Consider the following 13265-nt stretch of genomic DNA (forward strand, 5'->3'; position numbering starts at 1 on the left):
TACACATTGGTCAGTGGCCTCTCTCCTAAATAATAAGGTCTCTGCAATATTACACCACCGACACTGAGCCAGTAAGTGAACAGCTCACGTACCTCTGCTTTCAGTCGCTCAATTTCCGTGTCCTGGTCCTCCAGCTGTGTGCGCAGCTGATTGGCCGCCACCTTCTCTGTCTCCACGATCTGCACCAGGTGGATGTACTTCTGCATGAGCACTTCACGCTCAATAATGATGTCAGAGTAACTATAAAAAAAAGAACAAGAAAAGATTTAAAACTTTTAAATAGGGCTGCACAATATCATAGTATCATTTTAAAATTAATATCATAGTGTTTACAGGTGCACAATATCTACGTCACAACACACACATTATAATATGCCCCAAATTATATATTTTACTCTACTTTATTAATAAGTAATTAATGTCATGATGTAGTGGATGATCGACATTTAGTAAAATCTGTGAAAATACCTTTATTTTATAATATCGCAATATACAGTATTGGACACACCTCTTGTCATTCATGTTTTCCTTTATTTCTCTATTATTATTTATTTTTTTTCTACATAGCAGACAAATATAAAGGTCATCAAAACAATTAGGAGACACATATGAAATTACGTAGTAAACTGTAAAAAATAAAAAAGTGTCCTCAACATTAATCCCCTGATCTAAACCTGATCAACTGAGATGGTGCTTTGAGGTGATTTAACTGAGATGAGCTGGAACTTCACAGCATGAAGGAAAAGCAGCAACTATTGTTCAGTACCTCCAGGAACACCTTCATCAAGATGCTGAGAAAACTATTCCTGTGTTCCTGTATAATTGAAAAAGAGTCTTCAATATTACATTTACAATGTACAAAATCATAAAATGAAAGAATACACGTTGAATGGGAAGAGTTGTGTCCAAACCACATATCACAGAACAACAAAACATCACAATGTCAGTTTTTCCAGTTTATCGTGCTGACCTAATTTTAAAGCATGCCTTACATACATTTTTGCAGTCAGTGACTTAATGCACCAACTGGCCTACTGCCTCTCCACTGAAAAGTGGAGAGGCAAATCTTACATCCCCATTTAATGTGCTACACACATAGTTGTAAATGTTCACAGCATTGTAACCCCCACTGTAAATATGACACATCCACTGCACCACACCAACCACTGTGTATGTAGTGTATGTATTTATTATTAAGTCATAATAATAATATGCAGAAGTGTGACTGCAATGAAACGCTCTGACAGAACTGTGCATTACTGCTCTGTTCTATTTATTTATTTATTTTATTTTTAAGCTTGGCGCTAAGGATGGTAAGCCGGTGGGCCAGCGGTGGGAGCACCCAGGGGTTAGTCTCACTGCTCAAGACCACATCTGTTCAGGAGTAACCCGCTAATCCCTGTCATTCCAGCGGATCGCGCCAGTGACGCAACTCAAATCTGAACGCTACAGCTCCACTTGTATAAAAAGCCTGTCTGAGAGATGCTGCCAAGCATTCAGAAAGCCTCACATTCCAGATGGCCTGTGAACAAGTGTGTGAGTGCTTGTTTGTGTGTGTGTGTGTGTTTTGTAGACACTCTCATTGTATCCCTCCTGTCTGTCTTTCACTTTGTAACTGATTAAACTGAAGAAAAAAAACTGAAGTGACAAATCCTGGCCAAAAAAAGGTCACCACCTGAATTTAACTAGGTAAAAGCTAAACCCCCCATTTGCAAAAAGTTATTTAACCCTAACTAATGCAGTGAGTAGCTTCTCATCTGTTAAACAACCATGTGGAAAACTAGAAAGACAAATCCTTTAGTTGTGGAAAAGATGGGTCAAATTACTGACATGTATTAAGCAGAGAAAACATCTTCGGAGGTTGCTGAAACTACTAAAATCGAGGGAAAACATTACCTTCGAGGAAGGAATGTGGTCGAAAAACAATAAATGATCTTGAATGAGCATTTTCGAGGATAACTGGAACAGTTGAAGACATTAAATCATAGAAAAACCACACTAGAACTGATATGTTTAATAGTGAAAGTAAGAGCTTTTCCTCTCGCACAATGCAATGAAGGGAACTCAAGGAATTGGGACTTAACAACTGTGTAACCTTAAGAAAAACACTTATAAGTCTAAGTGGAGGTAAATCAAAAAAATCTCCCAAATCTCCCAAAGGAAGCATAAAGAGTGGACTGAAAGAGTGGAGCACTAGAAGAAGGTCATGTAAAGGTCTGATGAATCCAGATTTCCAGAGGGATGGAGAAGTGATGCACTCATCATGCCTAATGCTTACCATACAAGCCTGTGGGGGCAGGGCTATGATCTGGGGTTGCTGCAGTGCAGTTGGTCAGGTCTAGGTTCAGCAACAGTATGTGCCCAAACAATGAGGTCAGCTGACTACCTGAATATACTGAATATAGACCAGGTTATTCCATCAATGCATTTTTTTTTCTAGGATTCAGGGAGCATGAGCACAATCAGACCTGAAGTCCACTACCAATCTTTGGGATGTGCTGGAGAAGACTTTGTGCTGTGCTCCAAATATCCAATCCAATCAACATCTTAAGGAAACATTTATGCAACTATGGACAGAATAAATGTTGACATTGCAGAAGCTTGTAGAAAATGCCACAGCAAATGTAATCCAACCAAACTGCAACCAAATTTTAGAGTGTGTGACTTATTTTGGCCAGGCAGTATACATCCTTGTGTGATAAACTAGCTGCCCGCGGGGAAACCTGCAATAACAGTCTTGTGCAGCAGTTAATTGTTTGTGCAGTAGTGCTTTCTCGAGAGCCCACGAGAGAAAGGAACACCAGAGCTGTCAGGCTCAGTGCTGTTTATTAGGTGCGGAGCTGCTTCACAGTGACAGCAGTTGTTAACGCACACCGTGCCAAATACAGTGCTTGAATTCCTTTATTCTGAACGGTACGGGGCTTCATCATTCGCTAATCCTGGGAATAAGACACTGTCATGGATATGAGGTGTGTAAATAGGGGAATTCTGAGTACAGACATGCTGGCAGAAACATCTTATCTGTTAAACTCTCTTCCTGTTTGAAATACCTGAATTAGTTTGTTGAATGTTGTTAGAACTAGTGCTAGGACGAATGACACTGGTGCATCAGCACTGTGCTGAGCGCACAAGAGTGAAACCCCGTATTGGTACTTACGTGTACCAATAATCCCATATTATATTCCTTTAAACAAATCACGTGACTGATACAGGAAGTGTATCATTTGGATGTGCCACGCCAAATTTTATTTTAGTTTATAAGGAAACAAACTGTAACGACATGTCATGGATTTGTTAGATGGAGTTTTGCCATTGCTTTTGGATTTTTAATTTTATTAAATTAATATTTATTTCTGTATTTTTTTTAGTGCACAATCTCTGAAAACCTCTTGATATGGAGGTTGATGGAAACAAAACTAATACCACAGTACCATAAGTACCATAAGTGAGGTGCAATGCTACCTGGCTGAAAGTAACACACCCAGAACACACGATCCATTACAATATTGGAAAGATAACCACAAAACATATCCACATCTTTAGATATTTATGCAAACAGTCTTAATCTGTACCCTGTGAAAGTTTTTTCTAAGGCAGGAGAACTTGTATCCAAGAGGAGATATCGCCTTGGAGCCAAGAAGCTTCAAAAACATTTGTTCCTCAATAAAATAAATAAATTAATGCACTTAGTCATTTTTTTGTCTTTTATATTATTTAACACTTTCATTAATGAAAATCCACACAAGTTGCACATTTTAGCTGAATTGTATTAGACAAATGTTCTATATTTTACAGTTAGCTTAGCATTTGTACAAGGCTTTAAGCAAATTTTAGACTCTGAACTTAGACTTACACTTTTAGAACTGAACAAATTGAGCAAATAAAATTATAAAATGATATCATATTTTCAGTGAACTAATGTTGATTAAATATTTTACAAGTTGATGAGTTTTCAGGATACTTTTTCAACTTATTTTTTATTTTGTTTACCTGAAATGATGTTATAACTACTGCGGGGGTCACTATTGAGTGACCAACATAGTGTCAACACAGTTTGTGTAGTGTGTCAATAGACTCCTTGAGGTATCATCTTCCCATCACTAGTTAAAACCTTTTCCCCTACGAAACATATGCTCTATTTTAGCTTAAATATATGTTAACCTGCTCTCTAAATAAAAACACTACTCAGAAAATGTCCAAAGTTAGCATTTATTTCATTTTTACTTGAGCATAGTAAAGACTTACGTTTAGCAGCAATGGAGTATCTCAAACAGAGGTAGCTGCACCAATGAGCCCTTATATTATATAGGGAAGTTTCCCGCCTTTGGAGTGGGACATACCACTCTTGAAGCTAGAGCAGGGGGGTATTATAGTGGTATCTTGTTCGATTCTGCAATGATTTTGTATGTATTTGTAATTTGTATGTAAATGTAATTTTTGTTTATGTTTGAATATGTAATATTTGGTGTCAGAAGTGGGATGTCTAAGTCTTGGCAGAAACGAAGGCAGACAGCAGCCATCCAGGGGCCAACTGGACAGCAGGATGAAGTTGGAGCAGCAGGTGGAGGTGCAGAGGACAGAACCAGAATGTTCAGAGCTCACCAGAGCTCACCAGAATGTTTTAATCCCACTTCTGACACCAAAAGTTACATTTTGAAGCAATAACAAAAGATTTTTTCTAACAAAATCATTGCAGAATAGAAAAGATACCACTATAACACCCCCCTGCTCTAGCTTCAAGAGTGGTATGTCCCACGCCAAAAGCAGGAAACTTCCCTATATAAGGGCTCATCGGTACAGCTGTCTCTGTTTGAGAGACTCCATTGCTGCTACATGTAAGTTTTTACAATATTCAGCTTAAAGGTTAAAAACTAAATAAATTTTAACTTTTTTCCTTTTTTTATTTGTGGAGCAGTTTAACATATTATTAAGCTAAAGTTGAGCATGTGTTTGCTAAGGAGAAAATATTCTAACATGCAACAACCTAAGTCAGGTATTGCAAACCAAAGGAACGTTTAACAAATAAGATGTTTTTGTCAGCATGTCTGTTTAGAATTCCCCTTTTACACATCTCAGATCCATTAACTTATTTAGTTTAGTTTGTACACCATACATTAAGCCAAAACATTATAACCACTTAGCGAACAACACTGACTCTTGGTGCTTGTACACTTTTTAAAACAAGTTTCAAATTGTGCTTTATTGAGCAATGCTGCAAATTAACCATACTCCTCCATTAAAAAACATGATTAATGGAAGTTGAACTTGGCTTATTCTTTCTATAGGTTTCTCCTCTGTTGCCAGTTTAGGCATCCAGTTTAAGATCATACAAAATATCAACATAAGTGATAAGGAGGTGCAGCTAAGTGGGTTGTATAATTGTCAGATCAAATTTTAAGAAGAAAGTATTACTTTTTAATTGCAGAGGCATAATGCCTCTTTCAAATATGATGTGAAACAGAAACGAATCTACTATTTATCTGTGGTCTAATCACGATAATGCAGCATCTCTCTGGTATTAAATGTGGGATGTATTTATTTAATTTAATATTCTTAACATTTAAATAGTCTGTTTCAATTTATTCCACTGTTAATTTACATCTATTACTCTTAATGCACTGAACAGCACAGTAGGAAATGCATACAGTAACTGTGATATGGAGGTAAAACAGACAGTCATAGCCCTGTGTGTAAAAACTTTTAAAAGCCTACAATATAATCAGGCAATCAGGTAAGATGCTGGCTAACATAATAGCTGCCCAAAAACCCAATGCATTAGCTTCACCAGAGCTTTATAACTGAGTTTTACATCCACAAAATAACAGATGTATGGATGATTGGGTGGCTGTTTTGAATGTCACCTGGAGAAAAAGCATCTCCACTAGCTACACTAGAGGTCCCTCTGCTAGAACACAGTGGTAAAAACAAAGGATCAGAGCTGAATCTGAATAAAATAAGCAGATAAGCTGAAAACATGCTGATCCACAAACCTAATCCACTGGACTGCACTGGGACACCCCTCACTCTAAAGTCCCTATATGTTGCCATATAATACGACTACTGTCTGTGTCACACAGCTCACACAACCCCGCTTGTGTACCTGGCCTGCTGGATGACCTCCACCCATTCGTCACACTCCGCTTCCTCCTCAGTGCGCAGCTCCAGAGGCTTCTGGGCATCGTGGCCAAACACAATGAGGAAATAGTGCTGTGGAAAGACAAACACAACCTCAGCACACAGGAAGAAATGACCAGAAATAAGTACAAATCACAACATAAGTCTAAATGCAGTTTTTATTACACTGTTGCTTCATTTAAACATGTTCGGTTACCATACCTTTAGCACTTTGTGCAAAACCTGAACTCTAGGTGTGAATTTATAGTTGTAAGCATACTGGGGAACTGCTGAAGTCCGTAGGATATTACTGTGAAACAATACGTGGTACATAAAGGAGTATCTACCCACAGTGGAATTATTTGAGGCCCTATGACAGAATATTATGGAGTGGTAGAGCAAGGGTGTTTTCACAACTGTAGTTTGTCATTTCTTTGGTCCGAATCAGTTCATAAGTTTGTTTACTTGGAGTGTTTTCTCCCTTTGTTTGGTTTGGTTTCACACAGGCACAAACTTAAATGCACCTAAATAAATACCAATAAACCAATATTTGTTCTGATTATTCAGAAATGTCTTGTGGTGGAGCAAGAAAGTAAATATAGCGAGAATATTCTGTGTTCCAGTGGTATATTTGTACAATTAAAGTTGCTTTAACAAAGAACGCTGAGAATTTGCCGCTGCGCTTTTAAACACAGTTTTCAATGGGAGGGCAGCACAAATGTTGTGCAGCTGCAAGAAGTGAATGCAGCACACATCGCTCATGCAAACAGCATGGAGCAGAGACAGTGTTTGTTCAAGGCTGTGGTATTTAGCATTATCTGGTTATTATCAGATTAAACTGTGATTTATCAGATTAATCAGCAGTTTAGCTCAAAAGGAGTATATTTGGGTTGGATAGAGACTGGATCACATGAGATCCACAAAAATAGAATACCCTTCTAAAACAATGCAAACGCATTTTAATTTGGCATTTTTTAACACTTAATATCTGTTTTATTCAATTCACAGTGCCAGCCTTGTTTAAATTAGGTGGTGCAAAAGAAAACTGGATGTCGCTACATCCATACTACAAGCAAGATACACTTCTATGCATTGCTTATTTGGAAACATTTGCTGGTTTGCTGGGTTTTTTAATGAGGATTCCAGTCTTAAGACACCAATGAGTTCATCAATAAAAAGATGAATAATTTTTGTATTAAAACTAAAACTCAACAAAATAAAAGATATGGGCAAAGGCTAAACATAAAATAATGAACATGTATTTTCCCACATTTTTAATACTTGTTTCACTTTTTCCACTATTGCACTAATAACATACGATCAATCCCATAAATATATTTTCTTTTAAAGGAAAAAGCAATAGCTAAGAACAGCTGACCAAAAATTACTGAACATTTTAAAAACAAGGCAGATTGTATCCTCAAAACATAATTATTTGTGATTTATTATTAGGTATTTTCATGTATTAAGACAAACACAAAAAGAGTTTCTTCCCATTTTTGTACAAATAAATCTGTGCAAAATGTACTTGGTACATCTCTACTTTTCACTTAGTTCAGTCGTTTCAATGGGGAGAGTGGAAACAGTTGGAACTTGAGGCAGTTGCAACACTGCAGATTTCTCCAATCAAAAACAGGCTAGAGTGAGGACACTAATACTGCTCATGCTTAGGTGGTCCCTCCTTCTATTTGCAAGATTGCAGCCAGTTTTGTTTATCTTTTCTAGGAGAACCAAAAAGCAAGTTAAAAAGGTATGATAAATCATAAAATATGATCAGAAATTCAATTTTAATCTGTCTGCCAATATGAGGAGAGTTGCAAACAGTCTCTGAGTTACTGAAGGTAATGCAAAACGTTTTTTTTTTTACTTTTTTTTCCTCAATCTCTCATACTATGTGCACTTTTCTCCATATCCTTAATGCAAACAAAAAAGACAGCCCAGCTGCTTCAGTAAAACTACAGCCCCTACTCTTATACACCCCTACACTACATATACAGTGAAGACATTACCCTGCCTGACACCCCGCTGAGGGTGATGACCCTGTAGTAAAAATGGCTTAGAGGAAATGAGCTGAAAACATGAGAGCAGTGGATGAAGAGTTCAGCCTGAGGCCATTTCCCAGGCAAATAAATACACCTGGTCACCTCACTGCAGCTGGAGGAGAGCATTGAATCAGCCATTGTCATTCTAGCCTGAGGGAGAGGTGATGGTGTTAAAGTGAGGGCACCTTTTAGAATGAGGACTGAAAGCCCTTAAAGCCACATTGTGCTTTACAGGTGACCCTGAGTTTATGGTCCTGCAGAAGATTTGAACCATAAGTGTATTTCCTACGTATAACCCCTGCTGTACACTTTGCCATAACAAGCAGGAGCTAGGTCTTTTGGTTTCAACAAAAGACAAATACAGAGTTAGAAGAGTTAAGAAATCAATATTTGGTGGAATAACCGTGGTTTTCAATCACAGTTTTCATGCATTTTGGCATGTTCTCCTCCACCAGCCTTACACACTGCTTTTGGATCATTTTAAACCAGTCCTGGTGCAAGAATTCAAGCAGTTAAGCTTCTTAATTATATTCCAGAGGTTTTCAATTTGGTAAAATCTAAGACATTTATCATTTTTAGGAGGTCTCTTATTTTTTCCAGATATTGTATAGTACAACTAGTCACACTGGTGCATTGTCTGTAATCTGTTGGATATTAAGGAATTTTAAAGTGATTTTGTACTACAGAAACTTCCTACACTCTACTGAGAAGACTTTCCACTCTGAGTTGAAACATTGCTTTGAATATATGTTTGCATTCAGCCCCCAATAATATAGTTTCACTGCTCCACAGACTAATGCCTGGGGTGCTTTATGCATGGTGACTTTGCCAAATCATGATATATCAGTATGTAAATTGATTGTGTGAGGTGTGGCTTCAGCCCCGTTGTTGTGTCTGTTAGCATAACAGCTCCAATCCTGCAGAAGCTGTTAGCATCAGGGCTAACCTAATCCAATCCTGCCGAAGCTGTTAGCATCAGAGCTAACCTAATCCAATCCTGCAGAAGTTGTTAGCATCAGGGCTAACCTAATCCAATCCTGCAGAAGCTGTTAGCATCAGGGCTAACCTAATCCAATCCTGCAGAAGCTGTTAGCATCAGGGCTAACCTAATCCAATCCTGCAGAAGCTGTTAGCATCAGGGCTAACCTAATCCAATCCTGCAGAAGCTGTTAGCATCAGGGCTAAACTAATCCAATCCTGCAGAAACTGTTAGCATCAGGGCTAAGCTAATCCAATCCTGCAGAAACTGTTAGCATCAGGAATAACCTGCTCCAATAGTGCAGAAGCTGTTAGTATCAGGGCAAACCTGCTCCAATCCTGCAGAAGCTGTTAGCATCAGGGCTAACCTACTGTAATCCTGCAGAGGCTGTTAGCATCAGGGCTAACCTGCTCCAATCCTGCCGAAGCTGTTAGCATTGTGGCTAACCTGCTCCAACCTGTTGTGCCTGTTTGCATCACGGCTCCAAACCCTGAGCTGAGGGCAGCTGTTCCAAATCTGTCTAGCCCCAATGTTTTACATAGAAATTAGTCATTTGCTGCTATATTAATACTTATAAGGTCAGATTTACCACCATATTTATGTGGCAACACCGCAAAAACACACACAGCAGCTACCTAAAAGAGATCAAGCAACACAAGCCAAATGTGCATCCATGTGTTTTTGTTCTTTGAACTGAAATACACACGGCACTGTGTGTAAGCAGGCCAGGACCAGCCTTCTTATGTGATGCCAGGTTACACTGTGTGGGATTACATATCACTGTTACCTAACTATACATATGAAGAGCAGAACCGGGAGCACAGTCCAGCAGTGAAAGTAGAAGCTTCTTCCAAAGACAACTCAGCCTCTATCCAGCGCAGCCACATCATCTCTGTATCACAGATCAGGGACAGTATGTAAACACAGTAGCTGTATTTGAACTGGCCAGCGGTTTGGAACTCGAGTGATGTCTGAAGGTATGAAAACAAAACTGTGACTAGTTTCTATTCAGCGCCACAACCATGTAAGGCTGAGAACACAGTACAATGTTAAAAACAAAGCTGACCAAAAAAAGCTTGTTTGGAGAAATGCCACAGAAGAACTGCTGTTATTGCAAAAATTCGATTCGATTCTCGATTTTCCTTTTTTTTTTTTTTTACAGCAGAGAGGCCTATGCCAGTTTTAGGTTAGTCTATGGTCAGTCATTGGTTTGATTACGGTAATCAAATTTACAATATCTTATTTCAAAAGGTGGGCTTGATATAAGTGATGCAATGTGATACAATTGATGTGCAATACACCACATTAGGCACTAATGGTGAAATTTAAATAATTTAATTAAGATATATATTTAATGCCATCTAGTGTTTTTTTTTGGTAGCAGCAGTGTGCACATAACAAAATAAATAATAAAAAATTACAGGAACAGTCATGTACAAAATAATAGAACAATTAGAGCCTTAACAAACTGAACCCTATCCTACTATAACAGTTAAACATGAAAAAAAAGACTCGGTCCCTGAGAATGACACGTTTTTTTTCTTTAACAAAGATATATTATTAACTTTATCTGAGAGAAAGATGCTCCTTAAGGTACCAAAACTATTAACATATTTGACGCTAGACAAAAAAACTGTTATTTTTTCATATTTTCAGGTTTTTCTTTAAGAAGATGAAAATGTCCACATTCTCGAAATTGTGACACCCCTATTTATTACGGTACTTTATTTACTACCCAATCTGAATTAGGTGCCACAATTTATTGTTACTGGTAACTTTTATTTTCCCTCCAAACAGCACTGCAATCTGACATTCCCATCTGGTTACAGCTATTGTTTATTAATGAGTGTATATGTGTATATACTGTATAATGCTCTGTTTACAGTCAGAATACATTATTTAACATTTTTTTTATAGTATTTTACCATAAAGGGAGTAGTTTGTAATTAGTGATTAAACCTCTGTGTTTTTTCCTTTCCTCCTGGTGTATGGAGGTCTTACTTTCTGTGGTACTATCGCCTCATATAGGGTGACATATAGTATACAGCTTGGGGAGAAAGAAAGAGACCACTTCAGTTTCTGAATCAGTTTATCTGATTTTGAGTAAAATTAACATTGTTGTTTTATTCTATAAACTACAGACAACATTTCTTCCAAAACAAATATTGTTTCAGACCTCAAATAATGCAAAGACTCAATATTTAGTGGAATAACCCTTGTTTTTAATCAGTTGTCGTGCATCTTGGCATGTTCTCCTCCACCAGTCTTACACGCTGCTTTTGGATAACTTTATGCCACTCCTGGTGCAAAAATTTAAGCAGTTCAGCTTGGTTTAATGGTTGTGAGCATCCGTTTTCCTTTTGATTATATTCCAGAGGTTTTCAATTTGGTAGAATCAAGTAAAAACATCATCATTAAGTGGTCTCTTAATTTTTTTACAGAGCTGTATAATCAATATAATCTTCAGCCTAAGCTTCATTGTCCTACAATACAGTATACAAGTAATTTGGAAGCCCTGCCCTGTCCTTCTTCTTCTGTTTACCGCTATTTATTCATGTACATGTCTATACGTACACACCCGCACTTCTCAGTGTCTGAAGTCGAGTTCAAGGGATTAATGGTTTACTGTTTTGGAGCGCAGACATGCATGAGAGTTCTTACATAACCCTCACTAGATCTATTTAAAATCTCTCGGGCTGGCTGCTTGTGGGCCTCTCCTCTCTGACCCTTTCAGCTGCCTGGAAACAACAAGGCTGCAATGTTCAGACACTGCCACCTCCCAGCTCTCCGCTGTCTGCTGCTGCGTTATCTAATTGTTCCCCTCCACAAAATCAATGCAGCTGTTTGCGTTAGGAGTTTTTGTGCAAAAAATCTTAATTTTTCTCATAGCCATCAGTCCTTACGTCCCTTTTTTACGTGTGATATATAAACGTCAGTGCTGCGAACAGTGCATCCTGACAAGGTCTCTGCTGAAGTATGTACTGCAGTGGCACACAGCGCGATTACACCATCGCTGTAGTGGGCTTCCTTAGCAACAGGATGCTTTCAAGGACAGAGAGGATGCGCTGGCTGCACACAGAGAGCCCTCCGCAGCCACAGCCGCTCGAGAGCAGCAGCAAGTTTAATTGTCAAAACAAGTTTGCACTCGTCACCCGTCAGAGATTAATAGAGCATAATATGTTTATGCTTTTTGCTGCGTCTGGAAAGTACGGTGGCCGAGAAAGCCCAACGCAGTGCAAATTGAAAAGCGCAAAAGCACAAAACACATCCATCAAAATTACAACACAGGCGCAGCAAATGGAAAAACGCGCTGCAACTAGAAAAACGCGCTGCAAATAGAACCACAACACAACGGAAGTGAGTCACAACACAACGGAATTTTCCCGGGGGACCTTAAAAGATACTGTACCAGCTAAGCTGCGTCTTCAGTAACGTCTCGGACTTCACTATGTGTACAAAGGACAATAAGTGGCAAACAAGGCGTTTTGTGAAGCAGAACTTTTAATAATATGCACACAACCGTGGTAATCACAGGTAATAAACATAACTTACTTTTCAGAAGCTTGTTTGCCACTTACTGTCCTTTGTATACAGCTGGTACAGCATCTTTTAAGGTCCCCCGGGAAAATTCTGTTGTGTTGTGACTCACTTCCGTTGTGTTGTGGTTCTATTTGCAGCGCGTTTTTCTAGTTGCAGCGCGTTTTTCTATTTGCTGCGCCTGTGTTGTAATTTTGATGGATGTGTTTTGTGCTTTTGCAGCGCTTTTCTATTTGCACTGCGCTGGGCTTTCTCGGCCACCGTAGGAAAGTCCTCCACACATGAGAATACTAAAAGGATGTGACTAATTTAATCAAGCACACAAGAACGCATTCAGCAACCCTTGAAAACAGCTATAAAGAAAAGATCCCTGTAATAGCATTATTAGCTTCTAATCAAATGTACGCCTAAAAATCCGCTATTAATTACAATAGTTTAACTGAATGTGTGGATCCTAAGAAACATCAAGCATGCTGATTAGGGCTGCGAATCTTTGGGAATCCCACAATTCGATTCAGAATCGATTCTTGGGGTCACGATTCAAACATTAGCTGAGCTCCTCGGTACAGTTAAAAAGCTCCGCACGACAGTAG

General features: G+C 38.5%; 2 protein-coding genes and 1 long non-coding RNA gene across 5 annotated transcripts in view; 1 reads left to right on the forward strand and 2 right to left on the reverse strand.

Moving 5' to 3' along the window:
• The window catches only part of ckmt2b (creatine kinase, mitochondrial 2b (sarcomeric)), a 182177-nt gene that overhangs the window by 82675 nt on the left and 86237 nt on the right, over positions 1 to 13265 (reverse strand). The window lies entirely within an intron of this gene.
• Positions 1 to 13265, reverse strand: part of rasgrf2b (Ras protein-specific guanine nucleotide-releasing factor 2b) — a 96088-nt gene that overhangs the window by 61239 nt on the left and 21584 nt on the right. For all 3 annotated transcript variants that reach the window (XM_022667633.2, XM_007243934.4, XM_007243935.4), the window contains exons 2-3: positions 6101 to 6207; positions 93 to 240 (exon numbers count right to left, since the gene is read on the reverse strand). In XM_022667633.2, coding sequence (XP_022523354.1) covers positions 93 to 240; positions 6101 to 6207 — 255 coding nt within the window. The remainder of the gene's footprint in view (positions 1 to 92; positions 241 to 6100; positions 6208 to 13265) is intronic.
• LOC111197675 (uncharacterized) overlaps positions 1 to 13265 on the forward strand; it is a 139363-nt gene that overhangs the window by 25373 nt on the left and 100725 nt on the right. The gene's annotated exons all lie outside the window — the stretch shown is intronic.

Source organism: Astyanax mexicanus, chromosome 22 (assembly GCF_023375975.1).
Source record: "Astyanax mexicanus isolate ESR-SI-001 chromosome 22, AstMex3_surface, whole genome shotgun sequence".
Lineage (NCBI taxonomy): Eukaryota > Metazoa > Chordata > Actinopteri > Characiformes > Acestrorhamphidae > Astyanax > Astyanax mexicanus.